Genomic DNA, 24,351 nt, shown 5'->3' on the forward strand with positions numbered 1-24,351 from the left:
GAAAGCAAAAGGGTTGGGACACAAATACAGTGAGACAGGCACAAGCGGGGGACTCAGACCACAAGTACTGTTTTCTCAATACTTTATTCTCTTTGCTTTGCCGAGTGCTCTCTGAACAGATTCGATTCCTGAGGAAATGGCAAAAGGCTCCTTGTGGGGAATCTCGACAAGTATTTGAGACCGAATGTCAGAGAACTGCCTCAGAGAAAGCTCTGTGTTCTTGCTATGGCTAAAAAGCAATACTTCGTTGTCAATGTAGAAAATGGAAACTTGTATGTAAATGACAGAATAGACCAAGAGGGAACAAGCAGGAAATCTCCAGTCTGTTTTATAAAACTGGAAAGTGTAGTTGAAAACCCGTTGAAAGTATCCCACGTGAATGTTGAAATCCGGGACTTAAATGGTAATGCACCGCAGTTCAAAGGAAGTAACGCTGATCTAGAAATGATTAATGAACATTGCCGGGTGCCGAATTTCCACTGGATTCTGCACAAAATCTGATGTTGGGATGAATTAATTACAAAATTACCACCTCAGCCCGAAGCAACGTTTCTCCCTAGCAGTGAAGGGTAGACAGGATGATAGTAACTACTCAGAAATATTCCTAGAGAAACACTTGGGTGGGGAATGGCAAATAACTCATAACTTGATCCTGACGGCTGTGGAAGTGGGAGATCCAGTCAGAACCTGGACTGCTCAAATTAGGATTAATTTGACGCCAATGAGAATCCCCTGGTATTCACTGAACAGATCTACGAAGTCAGCCTGAGAAAAAATCTACCAAAATAATTCTTTGTACTGCAGGTGAAAGCCAGCTATAATGAGGAAGATCTTAACGCACAATTCACATTGAGGATCATACAGTCAGCATCATACCAGAAAATGATCCGCAAATGTTTACTCGGGATCCCCAAAACGGTAAAACTACAACTAAAGGAATTCGGGACTTTGAATAGCAGATAAATACATCTTCGGAGCGGAAGCCAAAGATGGAGGGAAATAGCTGCCCACAGCGAGGTAGAAGTGGATATTGTTGATCGGAAGGACAACGCCCACCAGCTGATATCTGCATCAGTGTCCAGCCCAATTCTCGAAGAATGTCTCCCTTGGACAGCGATAGCTCTGATCTGCTTATCCGTCTGAGATGCAGGAGAAAATGGCAAGGTCAAATGGCATATAAAGGGTAACTCTCAGTTTCAGATAATATCCTTTCCTAAAAATTATTATAAACTGGTCATGGAGAACACTCAGGACAGAGAAAGGACACCGGAATATAATATTACAGTTATAGCCAGAGACAAAGACACCCCCATCGCCACACAGAAAACCATCCTGTGGTTTGATAATTACTTCAAAAAGTATATAGTTTTGCTTTCTGTGTTCAGTTTTAAAATATACCTTAATTAGGACATCACGATTATATACAGTGCTGAAAAAGTAAACTGGCACATAGGGAAACAGATACCGCTTTATTTATTTGAGCAGTTGTAATTATTAGTTGAGACTCTGAGCGCCGCTGTTCACCACTCGGGGAAAGAGACGCAATGAGAAATGGAGCAGACAGACCAGTGTTTCACAGCACAGAACAGAGATTAAATCATCTTCAAACGGCAGCACCACTGAATAAATCCTCTGCATTCGGCTTGGATTATAAACCCAACAGAAGAAAGCCTGTCTCCGAACTCTGCGTGCTGGTTCCATCTCAGAAGTCTCTTTAGAGAGTTGGAAATGGCGAATGTACACATGCTGCTGGAAAACAAAGGACGAGTCCTGTTCTGCCTCATATTGGTTAATGTTTGGGAGGCAGTTTCTGGACAGATTCGCTATTCGATTCCGGAGGAAATGCAGAAAGGCTCTTCCGTGGGGAATATCGCAAAGGATCTGGGGCTGGATATAACGGGGCTATCAGACCGCGGAGTCCGCATTGTTGGCAGAGGTAGGACTCAGTATTTTACTTTGAATATTAAAAGCGGCCATTTATACTCCACGGAAAGAGTAGACAGAGAGCAGATCTGTGGCCAGAAGCCGACGTGTCTGCTAAATTTTGAAATTATAGTAGAGGACAAAATGAAGGTTTTCGGAGTTGAAGTTGAAATCACAGATGTTAATGACAATGCACCCCGCTTCCAGGAAGATGATTTGGAATTTAGAATCAGTGAGTTAGCCACTGTGGGAACCCGATATTCTCTTGATGGGGCGCAGGATCCAGATTTGGGAACCAATTCTGTGCAGAGCTATTATCTCAGCAGTAACAAACACTTCTCTCTGGATGTGCAAACGGGAGCTGACGGGGACAAATATGCCGAACTGGTGCTGGAAAAGTCTCTAGACCGGGAAGAACAAGATGTTCACGATCTAATCCTCACAGCCACTGACGGGGGAGATCCAGTTAGGTCCGGAACTGCAAAGATCCGCGTTATTGTCCTTGACGCAAATGACAATGCACCAGTTTTCAGTCAGCCTGTCTATAAAGTGAGTGTTTTGGAAAATGTGCCCGTCGGGTCTCTGCTGCTGACAGTAAACGCCACAGATCCGGACGAAGCGATAAATTCGGAGGTCACATATTCACTCCGGAAGATGAAAGACAAAGCGTCCCAGATATTCCAGGTGGATTCTAAAACGGGAGAAATATCAACTCTGGGAAACCTGGATTATGAGGAAGCTGCATCATATGAAATGGAGGTTCAAGCAAAGGACGTTGGAGACCTCTCGGCCAGGTCTAAAGTTCTGATAGCTGTTATTGATATAAATGATAATGCTCCTGAAATTACAGTCACGTCTGTAATCAAGCCGGTGAGTGAAGACAGCCCTCTAGGGACTGTGATCGCTCTAATAAATTTACACGATCGAGATTCAGGGGAGAATGGAGAGGTCACGTGCTCCATCCCCAGAAACATCCCATTTTGTTTACAGAAATCATTTGACAATTATTTCAGCTTGGTGAGTGACAGAGCATTGGACAGGGAGCGGGTCTCGGATTACAATGTAACTATCACAGCCACAGACCAAGGGACTCCTCCTTTATCTTCAACAACAACTATTTTAGTACAGCTGTCAGACATAAACGACAACGCTCCTATTTTCAACCAGACATCCTACACTTTGTACATCACGGAGAACAATCCCAGAGGAGCTTCCGTTTGTTCCCTGAAAGCGAATGATCCTGACTCGGGGGAGAACGCCAGAGTCACTTACTCCATTACTGGAACTCAGATCCAGGAAGTTCCGCTCTCCTCCTCCATCTCCATTAACTCCGAGACTGGGGCTCTCTACGCTCTGCGCTCCTTCGATTACGAACAGTGCCGGGAGATTCGGTTCCAAGTGCAGGCTCAGGATGGGGGTTCCCCACCTCTCAGCAGTAATGTCTCCGTCACTCTCTTTATACTGGATCAGAATGACAACAGCCCACACATCTTACACCCCTCCTTTCCCACCGATGGCTCCACGGGAGTGGAGTTGGCCCCTCGCTCCTCCGAGCCGGGTTACCTGGTCACTAAGGTGGTGGCGGTGGATGCAGACTCCGGGCAGAACGCCTGGCTCTCCTACCAGCTGCTGAAGGCTACAGAGCCGGGGCTCTTCTCTGTCGGACTCCACAGCGGCGAGATCAGGACAGCTCGCTACTTCGTAGACAAAGATGCGCTCAAACAAAGTCTGGTGGTTCTAGTGAAGGACAACGGGCAGCCCCCTCTCTCTGCCACGGCCACTGTCACAGTGGTGGTGGCTGACAGCATCCCCGAAATCCTCTCTGATTTAAGCAGCCTCTCAGCTCCTGCAGACCCCCAGTCCAGCCTCACCTTGTATTTGGTGATCGCCGTGGCTTCCGTTTCCTGCTTGTTCTTTACCTTTATCATAGTGTTACTAGCCCTGAGGCTCCGCAGGTGGAGAAACTCGCAGCTGTTTGACTCCTCGAGTGTGACTTTCAGTGGAGTTCCTGTCTCGCAGTTTGTGGGGATCGATGGAGTCAGAGCTTTTCTTCACTCCTACTCACATGAGGTTTCTCTAACCACGGACTCCAGAAAGAGCCAGTGTATCCAGTCAGAATTAAACTATTCAAATGGGCCGATTGATGAGAAAAAGGAAGGTCTCTTAATTGCAGAAAACTTGAGGAATAATGAGGGGAATGATGCGCTTGAACCGGTAAGTTTTCTTTACTTACTTTTTTAAATGTTTTGACGTGTAATTATATAGTTTTATTCAGTGGATACTGGAAACACCTCTTGTGCAGAGCAAACATTCGGGGGAATCCTGCTTGTCTCTCTTCCTGAGATCTTGGTTCAGAATCTGTAAACAGTCGGAGAAGGCAGGATTAGGATAAAATCGTTTACACTCATGCATTAATAGGAGATGAAACTATCTGTTGTTGTTATTCAAGTGTGACAGACTCTAGTTCACATTTTTAAAACCGAATTTATTAGGGCATGAGCCGAATAAAAATAAATTATTATACCTTTCTAGAATGGGTTTTATCAAGAATTCACCGGAACTGCTTCGGAATCTCTATATTTCTAACACCGAATACTGTGCTTAAGGAAGGCTTCCATAGGGAACCTGTTCACTTTTTTAAGTTTTGTATTAAAGTGTTTGTGAGAATAAAATAAAATATCCTTCGATCTAGTAAAGCTTGTATATTCTGTGTAAGATACATTTCTCTTTTTAGTGCACAATTAGAATAGAAGAGGGGAAAATATCTTTAGGGGCAACTTTGAAAAATATAATTGCATAAGAAATTACTTAGGACAATTATATTTATTTTACATTATTTATTTAATTTCGTGCCCAGACTTTCAGTTTTGTTTAAGGACTAAACGATTACACTCATTTTCTCATAATTTGGCTCGTTTATGTTAAGTGATGTTACATCTGGTGAGAATAAAAATATCGGTAGTAGGAAAAGAGGAGTACGTGGGAGACCTGGTTAGCATCAGTGCTTCACACCCTGCCTTACAATTGCAAAGACACTATGTAGTCTCAAGGTCCTGCAAGACTTCTCAATACATCTAGTTTTCCAAATAGCAGTGGACGCTAAAAACACTTTCTTGCCGCCTATGGCTAGCCCGATTGCTGCATCCAACAGGTAGTACCCAGATTTAGCCACAGTGATGTATGCATTTGTAACCTCCAGGATCAACTGCTGCAATTCTCTATATTTAAGAACAAAGTGCCATTTAAAAAGATAAGACTAGTTAACACAGGTACTCTAACATGTTTAAGCAATTCAGATCAACCTGAACCCATCATCCCAGTGACATACTGGATGCCTATTCAATGGCAAATCAAATTCATAGTACTTGTACTCATTTTCAAGGCTCTCTGTAGGATAAACCTAAGTTAGAGGAACCTTTTCAGTTTCACTCACTCTGGCCATAGTTATTCACAACAATAAAATTAACCAGTAATTGTGACATTATCTCCACACACAGAAAATACAGGATCCAAAATGGGGGGGAGGGGGAGCAGAGTTTTGTAACAACTGACTCAGGGCTAGAGAACTCATTCTGGAGAGGTAAGGGAAAGCACTGTGGTGCTGTATGGAATATAGAAGACACTTTATGATATTGATACCAATATTATAAAATTGCAAGGAATGTGAGCAGATAGGCCATGTAAAGTGTCTGTGAAAATGTTATGATTTGCCAGGTAGGATGATCTTGTTTATGGATCACTATGGAGTGGTTTGAGCATTGGCCTAATAAACCCAGGGTTGTGAGTTCAATCCTTAACGGGGCCATTTAGGGATCTGGGGCAAAAATTGAGGATTGGTCCTGCTTTGAGCAGGGGGTTGGACTAGATGACCTCCTAAGGTCCCTTCCAACCCTGAGATTCTATGAGATGTTTGTATCACCTTTGTATTGTGAGTTATAGATATGTATGGTATATCTGTATTTCAAAACTTTCCTGTGTTTCTGGGTGACACCCCCAGATAGGGATCAGCACTAAGCCTGCTTGGTGGCCCATCAAGGGACATCAGCTGTACAATGAACCCATTGAGAGAAGGCAGGGGCTACATCTTATGAGTCAACAAGACATGTAGGGCATGCCTGTGGACAAAAACTCTAGGGTTTTTCCATGCCATGTGCTGTGAAGCTTGTGTTTGGGACAAAGGAAGTACTAGCCACATGGCAAAAGAATATGAAAGGCAGCTGCACCTTCTCCATTTTGTCTTCATTCCTGCTTCTTACCTCTGGAGTAACTTTTTCTACAAATAAAGCTCTGAACAGAGGACTGAATGACCCATCCAAGCTGTGGATATATTCTAGAGGGACTTTCAAGCCAGAAAACTCACAAATACTGCTAAGAACTTGATATATGGACTTTGAAGTTTCTGTCTGTATCTGAGTGCTTTATCATTTAACAACTCTTTTCTTGTTCTTTGTTTTTTCTTTACAATAAACCTTTAGTTTTAGACACTAAAGGACTGGCTGGCAGCGTGATATTTTGGGTAAGATCTAAAATAATATTGACCTGGTAAGGTGGCTGGCTCTTTGGGGTCAGAAGAACATTTTGTATAGTGAGCAGAGTTTGTAAATAACTTCTTACTGTACTGGACCTATGAGCTGATTGGGAGCCAGGAAACTGAAATGCAATAAAGGGGGCTGTGTGGTTTCTCTTTTTAGTTTCTTGATAACTAGTGTGGAGGATCAGAAGCATAGAATCATATGCTTGAATCATAGAAACAAACCAGCATCGTTTGTGACTGGTTGGTGAATTTAACTTCAGTGTTGCCCACCAGTTTTGGGAGTATTTGCTCTCCCTTTTGCAGCCTGCCCTGCCCTTGGAATTTTCAGTGAGGCCTTCCCCAGGCACACCAGGTCACAAACACAGCCCTATTTCTTGAAATAATGAATGCAAAACCCATTTACTCTCTCCAGAATATACAAACTTCACAAGATCTAAGAATAAGTATTTTATTCTCAAAGTGATACCAGAATTAAAACATAAACAGAATCCCCATGTCTTCCATCAGGGCTCTGGCTCTTGGGAGGAAAATGCAATAATAATAAAAATACAATTACACTTTATTTTGAAGCAAACAACTTTGATAAAGGATAAAGAAAGTGCTACTGTAAACTACAGAGATGTCCGTGGGTGTTTGGACGAACCTTTTAAAATCTAATTAAGGCTAGAACAGACTGTATTGAGAATAATTTTTAAACATTTATATTAAAAGTATTAGAATATCTTTCCTCGTGACTAGAGCTCTATCGGTGACTTCATTAGTTTTAAGAACAGGAGTACTTGTGGCACCTTAGACACTAACAAATTTATTAGAGCATAAGCTTTCGTAGGCTACAGCCTACTTCACCAGATGCATAGAATGGAACATATAGTAAGAAGATATATATATATACATATATATACACACAGATAAATTGGAAGTTGCCATACAAACTGCGAGAGACTAATTAGTTGTTTTGTGTGCTGCAGTTCTCCGTCTGAGCTCAGAGTGTCGCTGTTGGCCAATATGGGTGCGTAGCTATAGCCAGAGATCCATTACAGCTGGCTGCAGCCTGATTTCTCAATCACACAGTGCAGATCGCAGAGAAAACAACCAGAGAGACGCGCACACAGCCTCGCTGCTCAAAGAAATCCTCCCTCTGGACTCTGGTGTTGAATTAGCCTGAGAAATTGAATTCATTTTCTTTTCATTACCTGGGATATTTACCATATATCTGGATCTATAAGCACTTTTTGTACAGAATAAAGAAGAGAGCGTAAGTGAAAATGCGTGGTATGGAAACCAGGCAGAGACCGAGCGGCGGGGCAGTCACACGGCAAGTACTGTTGTTTCCCTTCTTATTCTCTTTGTTCTGCCGGGTGGTCTCGGAGCAGATCCGTTATTCGATTCCGGAGGAAATGGCCAAAGGTTCCCTTGTGGGGAATCTCGCCAACGATTTGGGATTGAGTATCAGAGAGCTTCCGCAGCGAAAGCTCCGTGTCAGTTCCGAAAAGCAATACTTCAGTGTGAATGGGGAAAATGGCAACCTGTATGTGAATGGCAGGATAGACCGGGAGGAGATATGCGGGGAAACACCCCTTTGTGTCCTGACACTCGAAATGGTAGTGGAAAATCCTTTGAATGTTTTCCATGTGAATGTAGCAATCCAGGACATTAACGATAACTCCCCGACGTTCAAGACAAACAACATTGATTTAGCAATTATTGAATCCGCACTGCCTGGTGTGCGATTTCCACTAGAATCTGCACAAGATCCAGACGTTGGGGTCAACTCATTGAAGAGTTACCAACTCAGCAAGAATCCGCATTTTATCCTGTCAGTAAACGAGAGTCCAGATGAAAATAAATATGCTGAGTTAATTTTGGAAAAATTTTTGGATCGGGAAAAGCAAAACTCCCATCACTTGATCCTGACGGCTGTGGATGGGGGAGATCCAGTCAGAACTGGGACGGTTCAGATTAAGATTAATGTCACTGACTCCAATGACAATCGCCCCGAATTTACTGAAGAGATCTACAAAGTCAGCCTGAGAGAAAATCTACCAAATGGCTCCTTTGTGGTTCAGGTGAAAGCCACGGATCAGGATGAAGGGTTAAATGCCCAAATCACATACATTTTTAGCAACATTAAAGAAAATGCTCGTAAATTATTTCATTTAGATCCTGTGAGTGGAAGAATTACAAATACGGGGATTCTGGATTTTGAGAAAACAAATACATACACAATACGTATAGAAGCCAGAGATGGGGGAGGACAATCTGCTCACTGCAAAGTTCAAATAGAAATTCTTGATGAGAACGACAACGCTCCGGAAGTGACGTTCACATCTGTATCCAGTCCCATTCCAGAAAACTCAGTACCAGGCACAGTGACGGCTCTGATCAAAGCCTATGACCGAGATGCCGGTGAAAATGGAGACGTCACTTGTCATCTTCAACACAACTTGCCTTTCAAAATAGTGTCCTCCTCTAAAAATTATTACAAAATTCTCACAGACAGCACCCTGGACAGGGAAAGGACCCCGGAGTACAATATCACAATCACAGCCACAGACAAAGGCTCCCCCCCGCTCTCCACCCAGAAAACCATCCTGTTGCAGATCTCGGATATCAATGACAACGCCCCTGTCTTTGAGAAACCTTCCTACACCGCCTATGTGCCAGAGAACAATCCTTCGGGGGCCTCTATTTTCAGAGTAAAAGCCTCAGACCGGGATCTGGACCGGAACGCCCGAGTCACTTACTCCATCCTGAGCAGCAGCCTCCAGGAGCTGCCTCTCTCCTCCTACATCTCCATTAACTCCCAGACCGGAGCGATCTATGCGCAGCGCGCCTTCGACTACGAGCAATTCCGGGAGTTTGAGATGCAAGTGAAGGCCCAAGACGGCGGGTCCCCGCCTCTCAGCAGCAATGTCACCGTCAGGGTGTTTATTGTGGATGAGAATGATAACGCCCCTCGCATCCTGTACCCTTCCGTCGGAGCCGATGGCTCCGCCTTGTTCGAGATGGTGCCTCGCTCGGCCGAGGCAGGTTATCTGGTGACTAAGGTGGTGGCGGTGGATGCTGACTCGGGACACAATGCCTGGCTCTCCTACCAGCTGCTCCAAGCCACGGACCCGGCGCTGTTCAGCATGGGGCTGCAGAGCGGGGAGATCCGGACAGCCCGCGCCTTTGCGGACAGAGATGCCGTGAAGCACAGGCTGGTCACCCTGGTGAAGGACAACGGGCAGCCGCCTCTGTCCGCCACAGTGACTCTCAACCTGGTGTTTGCGGAGAACTTCCAAGAGGCTCTTCCGGAAATGAGCGACCGATCGGGTGACTCGGCACCTCAGTCTGATTTACAGTTCTACTTGGTGTTGGCTTTAGCCTTGATCTCATTTTTGTTCCTCCTGACAGTTGCACTGTCCATTATGATGAAATGTGGAAGGTCGATGAATCTTCCAATTTTGCGATGTTTTGGTTCTGATCATTTTTCCAAGTCGGGTCCCGGATTGCCCCGGAGCTACTGCGATGGGACTTTACCTTATAGCTATAATCTGTGTTTAGCCGCAGACTCTGGCAAAACGGCGTTTAGTCTCCTAAAATCAAATGGTCAGAATTTCATAGAAGAGAATATTCTTTGCAGGGACAACTCTGGAATGCTACCTATGAGCAGTAAATCTGCTCCTGGAGATCAAAAGTCTGTAGCCGAAGCACTTGGAAAGGTGAGTCTTTGTACAGATTCGCTCCTACATCAGGGCTTTTTAAATTCAATTTCTTTTAACTCGAAATGAAAGTTCTTAATAGTTAAAAATATTGTTATTTGGGTTAGTTATTTTTAGTATCATCAACTTTTATCGCTTTAGGATAGCGGGTTTAATACATAGATTTTTTGTCAGTGGAGTGTCTGAATTTTCTTAAGTGTGTCAAAGTAAAATGAACCAGCGTTTTGGTTTTTTTAATTATGAGATACATTGTGAAACATAATTTTCTTTAGGAGTAGCTTCCTTGTAGCATTTGAAAGCATATTGTCAGTTTGTGTGTATACAGATAAAATGCACACACACAGGTATTATACAGGCATACTTAAATTTATAATAATCTAGGTATAAAACAAAATTATACATTTATATATATGAAAACAGCTAAAACTCAAATACACGCTTGCATCCACAATGCATATACTGCCCTGAGAGTTTTCTCTCTTCCTAGTCTGTTCTATTCTATGTAGATTTTTATACCTTGCTTATCACCATGTCTGAGTTCCTCCCAGTAGTGCATTCAACAATCTGAGTACACATCTGCCATCTAGATTAGAAAAGTCAAGGTCAAAGAAGCGTGCCTTGCATTGGAACAGAAAGTGATGACGTTTGTGATGGTCCTTAGTTCTTGAGATAGTTCATGCCACAGTCTCTGCTCCCAGACAGAGTTCTTTCCCCGAACAAATGATTTTAATCTTATTGTTCAGAATTCCATTTTGCCAGAGCATAGTGGTTGACCAAGGTCTTAGTCCCAAAGCATTACAGTCTTTTTAGTGTTCTGGGCCCAAGGAAGTGAGCACTTGAACAATAAAGATCATCACGTTGAGCAAGATTTTTTTGGAAGCCAGTGTAAATAGTAGAGGACAGGAAACCTATGTTGTTGAGGAGATGAGCTGCAGCATTTTGTACTAGTTGGAATTTTCAAAGTGCTGAAGGTTTCATGACTAAATATATTGCATTGCTGTAATCCAGTCAAGAGGTGATACAGGCATGAATAACTGAGGCCAGGTCCTCATTACCAGGATAGGATGGAGTCTCACAGCCAAGTGGAGGTGAAAGAAATCATTAATCACAGCTGTTGTTGTTTGTAAAACCTCAGCATCAGCAAGAAATCCAATAGTACACCTAGACTACAGATTGAATTTACCAAGTGTAGATGTGAAATTTCAGGTAACGGAGACTTCATTGTGACTGCAAACTCCTCAAAATACTTTTCCCTCCCAGCAGCATCACCTCTGTTTTGCTCAGTTCCAACTTCAGAGAGTATTCTTCATCCAGGAGCTGATTTCATCTAAGCACTGGGCCATCTTGGTGGTAGTGGTGTTGTATTATGTAGTGAAGGATAGGTGAGCCAGGACCACCTGGGCCACAATATAGATTTTAATAGGGCTGCATGAGTTTAAAATAATGTTTAATAAAATAATAACTGCATGAGTATAAAATAATTGGCTCTTGGTAGACAAATTTGCAGGGTTATAGTTAATGTTTAACTTAACTTTTTGATATCTTATATACTGAAGGTGATTGATGTGTAGATGAGATTAAACTGGTAGTGGCTCTTTATGTGTGTGAGTGAGTGCGTGCATGTGCATGTGTGCACCTCTGTGTGCAGGAGGTAACGAAATTTACTTGAAATTTTTTAAAAATATAAAATAGATTGATTTGCATATGTTGAATTATTTTGTAGAAAGTATATTTGGAGGAATTTGTCCATGGTCCTGTGAGATGCTTTTCATTTTCAACACCTAATAACTGCCCAAGAGATCTTTTATCACTGATCAGTAGTAAGAATCCTAGGAGGAAACCTCATGTGGTTTTTACACATTCGTTTTTCAAAAAAAAAGTACATTGTTAATTATGTTAAGCATTTTCTATTCTCTGTAAGAAGACTTCATTTTAGAAAGAAAGAAAGAAAGAAAGAAAGAAAGAAAGAAAGAAAGAAAGAAAGAAAGAAAGAAAGAAAGAAAGAAAGAAAGAAAGATTTCCCTCATCCTGTGAAACCTTACTGAAAGAGACATTTTATAGTGTAAATGACCCAGGAAATTAGCCAGTTAGCCTGACATAAATCCAAGAGAAAACAGTCATAGTACCTGACACAGGACTTTATCAATAACATTTATAGGTCCAGTTGCTAGTATCAGTCGATATGTTTTCATGGAAAACAACTGTCATTAAATGGCCTTGACATCTTTTTTTTTTAATAGTTTGAATCACCAATGAATAAGTGTGATTATTTTGGAATCTCACAGGGATCAGATCTCAGTCTGGTGCTATTCCATATTTTTGACATTGATGTGGAAAAAAAATATAAAATAGGCGCTGATAAAAATTTGCAGATGACAGAGAGATTGATGGAAAGGTAAATAATTGTAAGTGCAGGTCATTGACACCAAGAAATCTGGATCTCTGTATAATCAGAGCCCAATCAAATGCCATGTGTTTTAATAAGAAAAATGCAAAGTCTTACCTTTACAGACAAACATTATCGACCATACTTTTGTTTTGGGGGAGTATGGGACTATAATCTTGGAAGCAGTGAACCTGAAAAAAGATTTAAGGGTTGTTATAGCAGCAGCAGCCCTGAGTATTACATGATGAGAATTTAAAAACAAAAACAGAAAAAAATTAGCCTTCACAACATACAAAATCTTTAAGCATAAAAAGGGGGAAACTACTGTCTAAAATGTATCCCCATGAGTCACCAATAAATCCTGATCATGAACGGATTCCATAGGTTTATGCATGTCGTAGCCATATTAGTGCAAGGATATTAGAGGGAAAAGGTGTGTGAGGTAATAAGAACCAACTTCAAGAAGTTGGTCCAATAGAAGTTATTACCTCACCCATCTTGTCACCCTAGGTTTGGTTGAAACCTGCCCAGAATTTCTGCATTTTCGGTGCTCAAATGCACTTGTTCTTCGACTTTTCTTAAAATTCTCACAGTGCCTAAGGGTAGAATTGGAGGAGAGAGGCTCCATACAGTGATTTTAAATGGTCCATTCAACAAGCTCAGAGCTGAAAGAGGGACGTGAAATGGGATGGTGATTGGACAAGGCAAGTAGGGACAAGGGTGGAGTGGTCTGTTTGTTTATTTAATGATAGAGAGTGAAATATGCTTTTTTGAGGGGAAAGAGCCAGAAGAGAGGGAAGAGGTAAAGAAAAGAGGGAGGGAGAGGATGAGAGTGGACACAAGGGTGATCAGGAGATGGAGTCACTGGGACATATGGAGGGGTTACTGTGGAACTCTTTGCCAGAGGATTGTGTGAAGACCAAGACTATAACAGAGTTCAAAAAAGAACTAGATACATTCATGAATAATAGGTCCATCAATGGCTATAAGCCAGGCTGGTGTCCCTAGCCTGTTTGCCAGAAGCTGGGAATGATAGACAGGGAATGACAGGTTTCAGAGCAGGAGTTAGTTAGTCTCTATGGTGCCACAAGTACTCCTGTTCTTTTTGACAGGGAATGGTTCACTTGATCATACCTGTTATGTTCATTCCCTCTGGGTCACCTGGCGTTGGCTACTGTCGTAAGAGAGTACTGGGCTAGATGGACCTTTGGTCTGACACAGTAAGGCCGTTCTTATGTTAGAGGAGGAGAAAAGATGAGAAAATTTTGTGTATTTGACAGGGGAAGAGAGAGTTGTACCGTCAGGGTGTATAAACATCTGAATGAGCTCTCAGTGTGATGTTGCTGCAAAAGGGATAGCAGCATCACTGGATGTATAATCTGGGGGACATGGAAGAGGCATGGGTATTGGCACTGGAACAATTTATGTAGAGCCATTGAACCAAACTGTAAACACTGTATATGATGGAAACCACTTCAAGCCAGGAAGTGTAGCAGCACCCCCAGCACAGCTATTTTCAGCACCGATGGGGATATGGAATAGGAGTAGAGAGATGGTATTATCTCAGCATACTATATTGGTGAGATTGTTCCTGGAATACTGTATCCATTTGTGGTGTCCACACTTAGAAAAAGATGTTGAAAATGGAAGGGGTTCAGAGAAGAGCTACAGAAATGATTAGAAGACTGAACAATATACCTTATAGTGAGAGACTTAATGAGCTCAATTTATACAGTTTATTAAAGAGAAGATTAACATGCAACTTAATCATGGAATATAAGTAGCTACACTGGGAAAACATACCTGATTTAAGAGGACCTTTAATATAGCAGACAGATTTGACAAGAGGCAATAACTGGATCCTAAAGTTAGAGAAACTCAAATTGAAATATTAGGCAACTTTTTGACAATGATAGTAATTAACTACTAGGAAAGCTTTGATAAGAGAATTAGCTAATTCATCATCACTTGGAGTCTTTAAAAAACGTTTGGCTGTCTTTTTAAAAACTATGATTGAACCACGACTTGTAATGATCTAATAATGCCACTTACTCATTAGGGAAGAATAGTTTCCGCACTGCAGGTATTGTTGGGTGAAATTCTCTGCCCTATGTTGTGTGGTAGGTCAGACTAGATGCTATTAGTAGTTCTTAAGGCCTTAAAATTGTAAATCTGTGACTGGTCAAAAACATTAAACATAACGTACACTTGCTTATTTAATTTCAGTTTCAACACATTCAATTGTTGATATTTTGCATTCTGTACATAAAAAATAATATTATTTGGTCCAGAATCTGCTCTTATTTATACAGATAAGAATTTAGAGTAATAATACTTATAATTTAAATAGCACTTTTTATTCAGACATTTCAAATGGTTTGCAAAGGTAACGTTGCCAATATTATCTACCACTTTTAAAAATTGAAAACTGAAACACAGAGGGCTTAAGTGACTGGACAAAGGCTGGGGCAAATCAACGGCGAGGTGGAATATAACCGCAGTTTAATGATTCTCGCTACCGTGTCTTGTCCACTGGATCAAGCTGTGTACAGATTCGTCATTCTGCTTTTACATTGCTGAAACTGAGATCAGAATCTGGCTCCCTCTATACAGCTACTATAGGTCACTAATTATAGGAATTCAGGGAAACTTTCTCTTCCAGACCGAGAAACTATCTAATCCTACACAAAGCCATTTTAAAAAAATGAATCAAACAGTTGTGGAACCTGAACATTCAAAACTTCACAGAAAACAAAAGAAAGCTAAATTAAAATTAATGCCAAGCAGTTTATACTTTTTCGTATGAATTATGCAGTTTATATTTGTCAAATGAGTTACGATTCTAACTTTCTGTTTCACGAGATCAATTTAGTTGTAGTTCTGCGGCCGAGATTGAAAGTGCCGCTGTTGGCCAAGGCGGTGCAGGAGCTGCTGCTGGAGATCCATAGGAGCCCCCTGCAGTGTGATTGCTCGGTAACACTGCGCAGCTCCGAGAGAAAACAAAGCAGGGGAAAGCTCTCACACTCTTGCTGGGAAAAGAAATCCTCTCCGGGACTTGTGGTGTGTTACTAGGCAGAGAAGTTCATTTTGTTTACATGGAAGTGACTAGTTTGGAAAACCTTTCAATGTAACAAAGAATTTATTCAGACCAGACAGGCAAGGAGAGCATATCGGAGAGTGACTGAGATGGATATCAGGCACAGAGATCTGAGTCGGGCAGTCACAAGGCAGGTGCTGTTTCCCTTCTGATTCTCTTTGTTCTGCCGGGCGGTCTCGGAGCAGATTCGTTTTTCGATTCCGGAGGAAATGGCCAAAGGTTCCCTTGTGGGGAATCTCGCCAACGATTTGGGGTTGGATGTCAGAGAATGGCAGCAGCGAAAGCTCTGTGTCAGTTAGGAAAAGCCATACTTCAGTGTGAATGGGGAAAATGGCAACCTGTATGTGAATGGCAGGCTAGACGGCGAGGAAATATGTGGGGAAACACCCTTTTGTGTCCTGACGTTCGGTTGAAAATCCTTCAAATATTTATCATGTGAACATCGAAATCCGGGACATTAATGATTACGCCCCGCGGTTCAAAAGAAACAGCGTTCATTTAATCGATACTATCAGGCGCGGGATTCTCAGTAGAATCTGCACAAGATTCAGATGTTGGAATCAACTCGCTGCAGAGTTACCAGCTAAGTAAAAACCCGCATTTTATCCTTTCCGTGAAGGAGACCTCAGATGGCATTAAGCATGCGGAAATAATTTTAGAAAAACCTTTGGATAGGGAGCAACAAAGTTCTCATCACTTGATCCTGGCGGCTGTGGGCGGGGGAGATCCATTTAGAACGAGGACAGTTACGATTAACTTTAAAATTTCTGACGCCAATGACTATTCACTGAAGAGACGTACAAGGTCAGCCTGAGGGAAAATCTACCAAAAGGCTCCTTCTTTCTTCAGGTGAAAGCCATGGATAAGGATGAAGGATTGAATGCAAAGATCACCTACACCTTCAGCGACATTCAAGACACAGGGCACCAATTATTCAGCGTATACCCAGAGAAAGGAGACACTACAAGTAAGGACTCCTGGTCAATATCACAATCACAGCCACAGACAAAGGCTCTCCCCCCCTCTCCACACAGAAAACCATGCTGTTGCAGATCTCGGGTATCAATGACAACGCCCCTGTCTTTCAGAAACCTTCCTACACCGCCTATGTGCCAGAGAACAATCCCTGGGAGGCAGGGCTGGATTACCCAGTAGGCAGACTAAGCACGTGCTTAGGCACCAGCAAAGCAGGGGGCACAAAAACAGTGAGATTTTTTTCGGAAAAAATTTGATATTTCAAAAAAAGCATCTAAGTAGTCATCATGGGAAAAACCAAAACTTTGTTAGACTTCCTTACACTCCACTACACACTCTTCCCCCGTTTTTCTGTTCTCTTTTTGGTACTTATCCCCACCTAAACCAGGGGGGTGTCCTACTAATGTAGATTGAAATAATACCAGGAAATCAGATCCAGTCATGTATTGCAATAAATTATGTTTTATTATTGATATATTCTTCTGAGTTAAATTCTTGTTGGAGCTTGTGACTCAGTTTGACCATTTTTAGCAGGCCATATCTCAAAATATGGAAATGCTGGCAAAGGTAACCCATCATATTTATCCAAGACAATATGTGATGAACTCATTGGTCTAATGAGTGACAAAGTTCATTCAGCTATTGTGAATGAAATAAGTACTGCAGGGTACTTCAGTTTATCTGTCGACTCTACACCTGATCTTTCACATATTGATCAATTGAGTATTGTACTAAGATATGTGGCACCTTAGAGACTAACAAATTTAGTAGAGCATAAGCTTTCGTGAGCTACAGCTCACTTCATCGGATGCATTTGGTGGAAAAAACAGAGGAGAGATTTATATACACACACACAGAGAACATGAAACAATGGGTTTATCATACACACTGTAAGGAGAGTGATCACTTAAGATAAGCCATCACCAGCAGCAGGGGGGGGAAAGGAGGAAAACCTTTCATGGTGACAAGCAAGGTAGGCTAATTCCAGCAGTTAACAAGAATATCAGAGGAACAGTGGGGGATGGGGTGGGAGGGAGAAATACCATGGGGAAATAGTTTTACTTTGTGTAATGACTCATCCATTCCCAGTCTCTATTCAAGCCTAAGTTAATTGTATCCAGTTTGCAAATTAATTCCAATTCAGCAGTCTCTCGTTGGAGTCTGTTTTTGAAGCTTTTTTGTTGAAGTATAGCCACTCTTAGGTCTGTGATCGAGTGACCAGAGAGATTGAAGTGTTCTCCAACTGGTTTTTGAATGTTATAATTCTTGACGTCTGATTTGTGTCCATTCATTCTTTTACGTAGAGACTGTCCAGTTTGGCCAATGTACATGGCAGAGGGGCATTGCTGGCACATGATGGCATATATCACATTGGTAGATGCGCAGGTGAACGAGCCTCTGATAGTGTGGCTGATGTGATTAGGCCCTATGATGATATCCCCTGAATAGATATGTGGACAGAGTTGGCAACGGGCTTTGTTGCAAGGATAGGTTCCTGGGTTAGTGGTTTTGTTGTGTGGTGTGTGGTTGCTGGTGAGTATTTGCTTCAGATTGGGGGGCTGTCTGTAAGCAAGGACTGGTCTGTCTCCCAAGATCTGTGAGAGTGATGGGTCGTCCTTCAGGATAGGTTGTAGATCCTTGATGATGCGTTGGAGAGGTTTTAGTTGGGGGCTGAAGGTGATGGTTAGTGGCGTTCTGTTGTTTTCTTTGTTGGGCCTGTCCTGTAGTAGGTGACTTCTGGGTACTCTTCTGGCTCTGTCAATCTGTTTCTTCACTTCAGCAGGTGGGTATTGTAGTTGTAGGAATGCATGATAGAGATCTTGTAGGTGTTTGTCTCTGTCTGAGGGGTTGGAGCAAATGCGGTTATATCGTAGTGCTTGGCTGTAGACAATGGATCGAGTGGTATGATCTGGATGAAAGCTAGAGGCATGTAGGTAGGAATAGCGGTCAGTAGGTTTCCGATATAGGGTGGTGTTTATGTGACCATCGCTTATTAGCACTGTAGTGTCCAGGAAGTGGATCTCTTGTGTGGACTGGTCCAGGCTGAGGTTGATGGTGGGATGGAAATTGTTGAAATCATGGTGGAATTCCTCAAGAGCTTCTTTTCCATGGGTCCAGATGATGAAGATGTCATCAATGTAGCGCAAGTAGAGTAGGGGCATTAGGGGACGAGAGCTGAGGAAGCGTTGTTCTAAGTCAGCCGTAAAAATGTTGGCATACTGTGGGGCCATGCGGGTACCCATCGCAGTGCCGCTGATTTGAAGGTATACATTGTCACCAAATGTGAAATAGTTATGGGTGAGGACAAAGTCACAAAGTTCAGCCACCAGGTTAGCCGTGACAGTATCGGGGATACTGTTCCTGACGGCTTGTAGTCCATCTTTGTGTGGAATGTTGGTGTAGAGGGGGCTTCTACATCCATAGTGGCTAGGATGGTGTTTTTAGGAAGATCACCAATGGACTGTAGTTTCCTCAGGAAGTCAGTGGTGTCTCGAAGATAGCTGGGAGTGCTGGTAACGAAGGGCCTGAGGAGGGAGTCTACATAGCCAGACAATCCTGCTGTCAGGGTGCCAATGCCTGAGATGATGGGGCATCCAGGATTTCCATGTTTATGGATCTTGGGTAGCAGATAGAATACCCCAGGTTGGGGTTCTAGGGGTGTGTCTGTGCGGATTTGTTCTTGTGCTTTTTCAGGGAGTTTCTTGAGCAAATGCTGTAGTTTCTTTTGGTAACTCTCAGTGGGATCAGAGGGTAATGGCTTGTAGAAAGTGGTGTTGGAGAGCTGCCTAGTAGCCTCTTGTTCATACTCCGACCTATTCATGATGACGACAGCACCTCCTTTGTCAGCCTTTTTGATTATGATGTCAGAGTTGTTTCTGAGGCTGTGGATGGCACTGTGTTCTGCATGGCTGAGGTTATGGGGTAAGCGATGCTGCTTTTCCACAATTTCAGCTCGTGCACGTCGGCGGAAGCACTCTATGTAGAAATCCAGGCTTCTGTTTCGACCTTCAGGAGGAGTCCATCCAGAATCCTTCTTTTTGTAGTGTTGGCAGGAAGGTCTCTGTGGGTTAATATGTTGGTCAGAGGTGTGTTGGAAATATTCCTTGAGTCTGAGACGTCGAAAATAGGATTCTAGGTCACCACAGAACTGTATCATGTTCGTGGGGGTGGAAGGGCAAAAGGAGAGGCCCCGAGATAGGACAGATTCTTCTGCTGGGCTAAGAGTATAGTTGGATAGATTAACAATATTGCTGGGTGGGTTACGGGAACCATTGTTGTGGCCCCTTGTGGCATATAGTAGTTTAGATAGCTTAGTGTCCTTTTTCTTTTGTAGAGAAGCAAAGTGTGTTTTGTAAATGGCTTGTCTAGTTTTTGTAAAGTCCAGCCACGAGGAAGTTTGTGTGGAAGGTTGGTTCTTTATGAGAGTATCCAGTTTTGAGAGCTCATTCTTAATCTTTCCCTGTTTGCTGTAGAGGATGTTGATCAGGTGGTTCCGCAGTTTCTTTGAGAGTGTGTGGCACAAGCTGTCAGCATAGTCTGTGTGGTATGTAGATTGTAATGGCTTTTTTACCTTCAGTCCTTTCGGTATGATGTCCATCTGTTTGCATTTGGAGAGGAAGATGATGTCTGTCTGTATCTGTGCGAGTTTTTTCATGAAGTTGACAGATTTCCACTCTATACGGCTAAATTCAGTGCCTTGCATAATGACAGGTTTCAGAGTAGCAGCCGTGTTAGTCTGTATTCGCAAAAAGAAAAGGAGTACTTGTGGCACCTTAGAGACTAACAAATTTATTAGAGCATAAGCTTTCGTGAGCTACAGCTCACTTCATTGGATGCATTCGGTGGAAAAAACAGAGGAGAGATTTATATACACACACACAGAGAACATGAAACAATGGGTTTATCACACACACTGTAAGGATACCATCATAGGGCCTAATCACATCAGCCACACTATCAGAGGCTCGTTCACCTGCGCATCTACGAATGTGATATATGCCATCATGTGCCAGCAATGCCCCTCTGCCATGTACATTGGCCAAACTGGACAGTCTCTACGTAAAAGAATGAATGGACACAAATCAGACGTCAAGAATTATAACATTCAAAAACCAGTTGGAGAACACTTCAATCTCTCTGGTCACTCGATCACAGACCTAAGAGTGGCTATACTTCAACAAAAAAGCTTCAAAAACAGACTCCAACGAGAGACTGCGGAATTGGAATTAATTTGCAAACTGGATACAATTAACTTAGGCTTGAATAGAGACTGGGAATGGATGAGTCATTACACAAAGTAAAACTATTTCCCCATGGTATTTCTCCCTCCCACCCCACCCCCCACTGTTCCTCTGATATTCTTGTTAACTGCTGGAATTAGCCTACCTTGCTTGTCACCATGAAAGGTTTTCCTCCTTTCCCCCCCCCCGCTGCTGGTGATGGCTTATCTTAAGTGATCACTCTCCTTACAGTGTGTATGATAAACCCATTGTTTCGTGTTCTCTGTGTGTGTGTATATAAATCTCTCCTCTGTTTTTTCCACCAAATGCATCCGATGAAGTGAGCTGTAGCTCACGAAAGCTTATGCTCTAATAAATTTGTTAGTCTCTAAGGTGCCACAAGTACTCCTTTTCTTTTTGCGAATACAGACTAACACGGCTGCTACTCTGAAAACTAAGATATGTGTCTCCCACAGCTGTAAAACCGGTTGAACGATTTATAACATTCCTCAATTTGAAAAGCCACACTGGTGAAGAAATGGCAAATCAAGTACTGCATTATCTGTGCCAAGTTTGCAAAATAGATTTCTCAAAGTGCAGAGGTCAATCTTATGATAATGCTGCCAACATGTCAGGGCATTATCAAGGAATGCAGAAGAAGTTTTTAAAACAGAACAAATATGTCATATTCATACCATGTGCTGCACACTCTCTCAGTCTTGTTGGCTGCAGTGCTGTTGATTGTTGTCCGGTGGCAGTAAGTTTTTTCTCAACAGTCCAGTTACTTTATCCATTTTTCTCTGCCTTAACACACCGATGGGCAGTTCTTAAAACATATTTGGGCAATGATCGTGTGTTGAAATCTCTTTCTAATACTCGCTGGGAGGCACATGCAGTGGCAACAAGTGCAATTCTGGAGTCCTATTCAAAGATTGTGGATGCATTAGAAAGTATAGCTGAAGACCAATCACAAAAGGGAGAAACTATACAAGAGGCAGAAAACATTGCAAACAAGATGCAAGAACTAGAGTTTGTATTCATGTTGACCATGTGGAATGAAATTTTACAACACTTTTACCACACAAACCAAGCTCTCCAAGAAAAAGAATTGGATTGGAAAACATGTGCAGACCTCTGTCAATCATTAGCAGACCACTTGCACACTTTGAGGAATGATTTCGAAAGATTTGAAGACATATCAAAAGATATCTTGCCTGATACTAACTACAAAGAAGCCCAGTCCCACAAGCGAATCAGGAAAAAACAACCAAATGATAGCAGTGCAACAGAAACAGCATTGAATCCTAGAGACAAATTTTGCGTATCTACTTACTATGCTATAATTGATACACTTGAAGCTCATATGAAGAGGAGAGGTGAAGTGTACAAAGAAGTATCAAGTAGATTTTCTTTTCCAAACGATATGGACTTATCTGATGAACAATATTCACAAGGTTCCCAAAAGCTAGTTGACTCATACTCCGTTGACTTGAACATGGATCTCTCTGGAGAAGTATGGCAGTTCCACTGTTATATGCATGAAAAGTTTAATGAAACAGGAAAAATGAAATTCAGTCACATTGATCTTCATGACACAATATTGAAAGACAGAATACAATGTGTATTTCCAAATGTAGAGATTGCACTACGTATTTTTCTAACAATGATGATTACTAACTGCTCCGCAGAATGCTCTTTTTCTCAGCTGAAAAGAATAAAAAACCCTCAGAGAACAACAATGTGTCAGGACAGACATGATTCACTTTCCCTCTTGTGTATGAAAGCAGACATGTTTTGTCGAGTCAGCTTTGATGAATTTATCGAGAATTTTGCAATCAGAAAATCTAGAAAGAAGTTATTTTAATTTCAGCATACATGTAAGTTTTGTGTCATTTCAAAAAATAAACATTTTATTTTATGATATAGTACGGTTTTTATTTTGAATTACATATGGGGAGGGCACCATAATCTTTTCAGTGCTTAGGGCCTCTAAAGGTCTTAATCCGGCCCTGCTCGGGGGCCTCTATTTTCAATGTAAAAGCCTCAGACCGGGATCTGGACCTGAACCTGGACACTTACTCTGTCCTGAGCAGAAGCATCAAGGAAGTGCGTCTCTCCTCCTACATCTCCATTAACTCCCAGACCGGAGCGATCTATGCGCAGCGCGCCTTCGACTACGAGCAATTCCGGGAGTTTGAGATGCAAGTGAAGGCCCAAGACGGCGGGTCCCCGCCTCTCAGCAGCAATGTCACCGTCAGGATGTTTATTGTGGATGAGAATGATAACGCCCCTCGCATCCTGTACCCTTCCGTCGGAGCTGATGGCTCCGCCTTGTTCAAGATGGTGCTTTGCTTGGCAGAGGCAGGTTATCTGATGACTAAGGTGGTGGCGGTGGATGCTGACTCAGGACACAATGCCTGGCTCTCCTACGAGCTGCTCCAAGCCACGGACCCGGCGCTCTTCAGCATGGGGCTGCAGAGCAGGGAGATCCGGACAGCCCGCTCCTTTGCGGACAGAGATGCCGTGAAGCACAGGCTGGTCACCCTGGTGAAGGACAACGGGCAGCCGCCTCTGTCCGCCACAATGACTCTGGAAATAACTTTGGAAACTAGTATCAATCTCCAACTCTGGTGATCTTTAGGGCATGCTGCAAAAACCATCTGTTTTCAGGAGCTCTTAGGAAAGAACCTTGTTGTTGTTGTTGAATATGGAGCGTTATAGATATTTTAATTTCCCAGTGTACGAGACTTCCTCTTGGGGATAGGAGAGAGGCTGCTGGATTTGCTTTTATTTATATTGAACTTTACATGTGCAAAATTCCTTAGAGCAACGCATAGACATTTTTGTTCTCATGAAAAAATAAAATACAAATAAAAAGTAAATAAATGCATGTGGCATTCTGAAAAGAAGGTCGGAGAAAATACTTATGGAAAGAGAATGAAAGAATGTACCCTAAGCATTCGTATGTGCAGTAATGTCTAAGAAAACAACAAAAATAGGAATGATTCGTCCTATTCGAGTATGATTTATATTCAAGGTCGATTTGTCCCAGTATGAAACATAGTTGTGAATTATCCCCAATTTGAAGGGAAGAGAGAGAACGGAATAGTTTTGTTCGTGTGACAGTAATTTTATAAAATTACTGCATCAAGATGAGGAGTATAGCTAGCAGTAAGTATGCCATCACAGCAAGATTTGTAGATTTATTACGTAGTTTTAAGACTCGATAAAGCATATGGTGCCGGGAAAAAAAACATATTGAAAGCCAATTTAAAAAGTAAAGGAGTACTTGTGGCATCCGATGAAGTGAGCTGTAGCTCACGAAAGCTTATGCTCAAATAAATATATTTGTTAGTTTCTAAGGTGCCACAAGTACTCCTTTTCTTTTGCAAATACAGACTAACAAGGTTGCTACTCTGAAATTTAAAAAGTATTAATCGGAGCTGTTGCAGTTATTGGTTGAGACTGTGGGTACCGTTGTTCACCAGCGAGGCAGAGAAATGCAATCAGAG

General features: G+C 42.3%; 1 protein-coding gene and 1 pseudogene across 11 annotated transcripts in view; both read left to right on the forward strand.

Moving 5' to 3' along the window:
- Positions 1-24,351, forward strand: part of LOC119859844 (protocadherin gamma-C5-like) — a 372,734-nt gene that overhangs the window by 120,297 nt on the left and 228,086 nt on the right. The window contains exon 1 of one of the 11 annotated variants that reach the window (XM_038412612.2): positions 1,457-4,137. The exons of 9 other annotated variants lie outside the window; for them this stretch is intronic. In XM_038412612.2, coding sequence (XP_038268540.1) covers positions 1,729-4,137 — 2,409 coding nt within the window. In that variant the 5' untranslated portion in view covers positions 1,457-1,728. Of the gene's footprint in view, positions 1-1,456; positions 4,138-7,523; positions 7,777-24,351 lie in introns of those variants that run through there. One more of the 11 variants, XM_043490739.1, reaches the window with a different exon arrangement.
- On the forward strand, positions 15,734-24,044 carry LOC119859863 (annotated as a pseudogene).

This window comes from Dermochelys coriacea, chromosome 8 (assembly GCF_009764565.3).
Source record: "Dermochelys coriacea isolate rDerCor1 chromosome 8, rDerCor1.pri.v4, whole genome shotgun sequence".
NCBI lineage: Eukaryota > Metazoa > Chordata > Testudines > Dermochelyidae > Dermochelys > Dermochelys coriacea.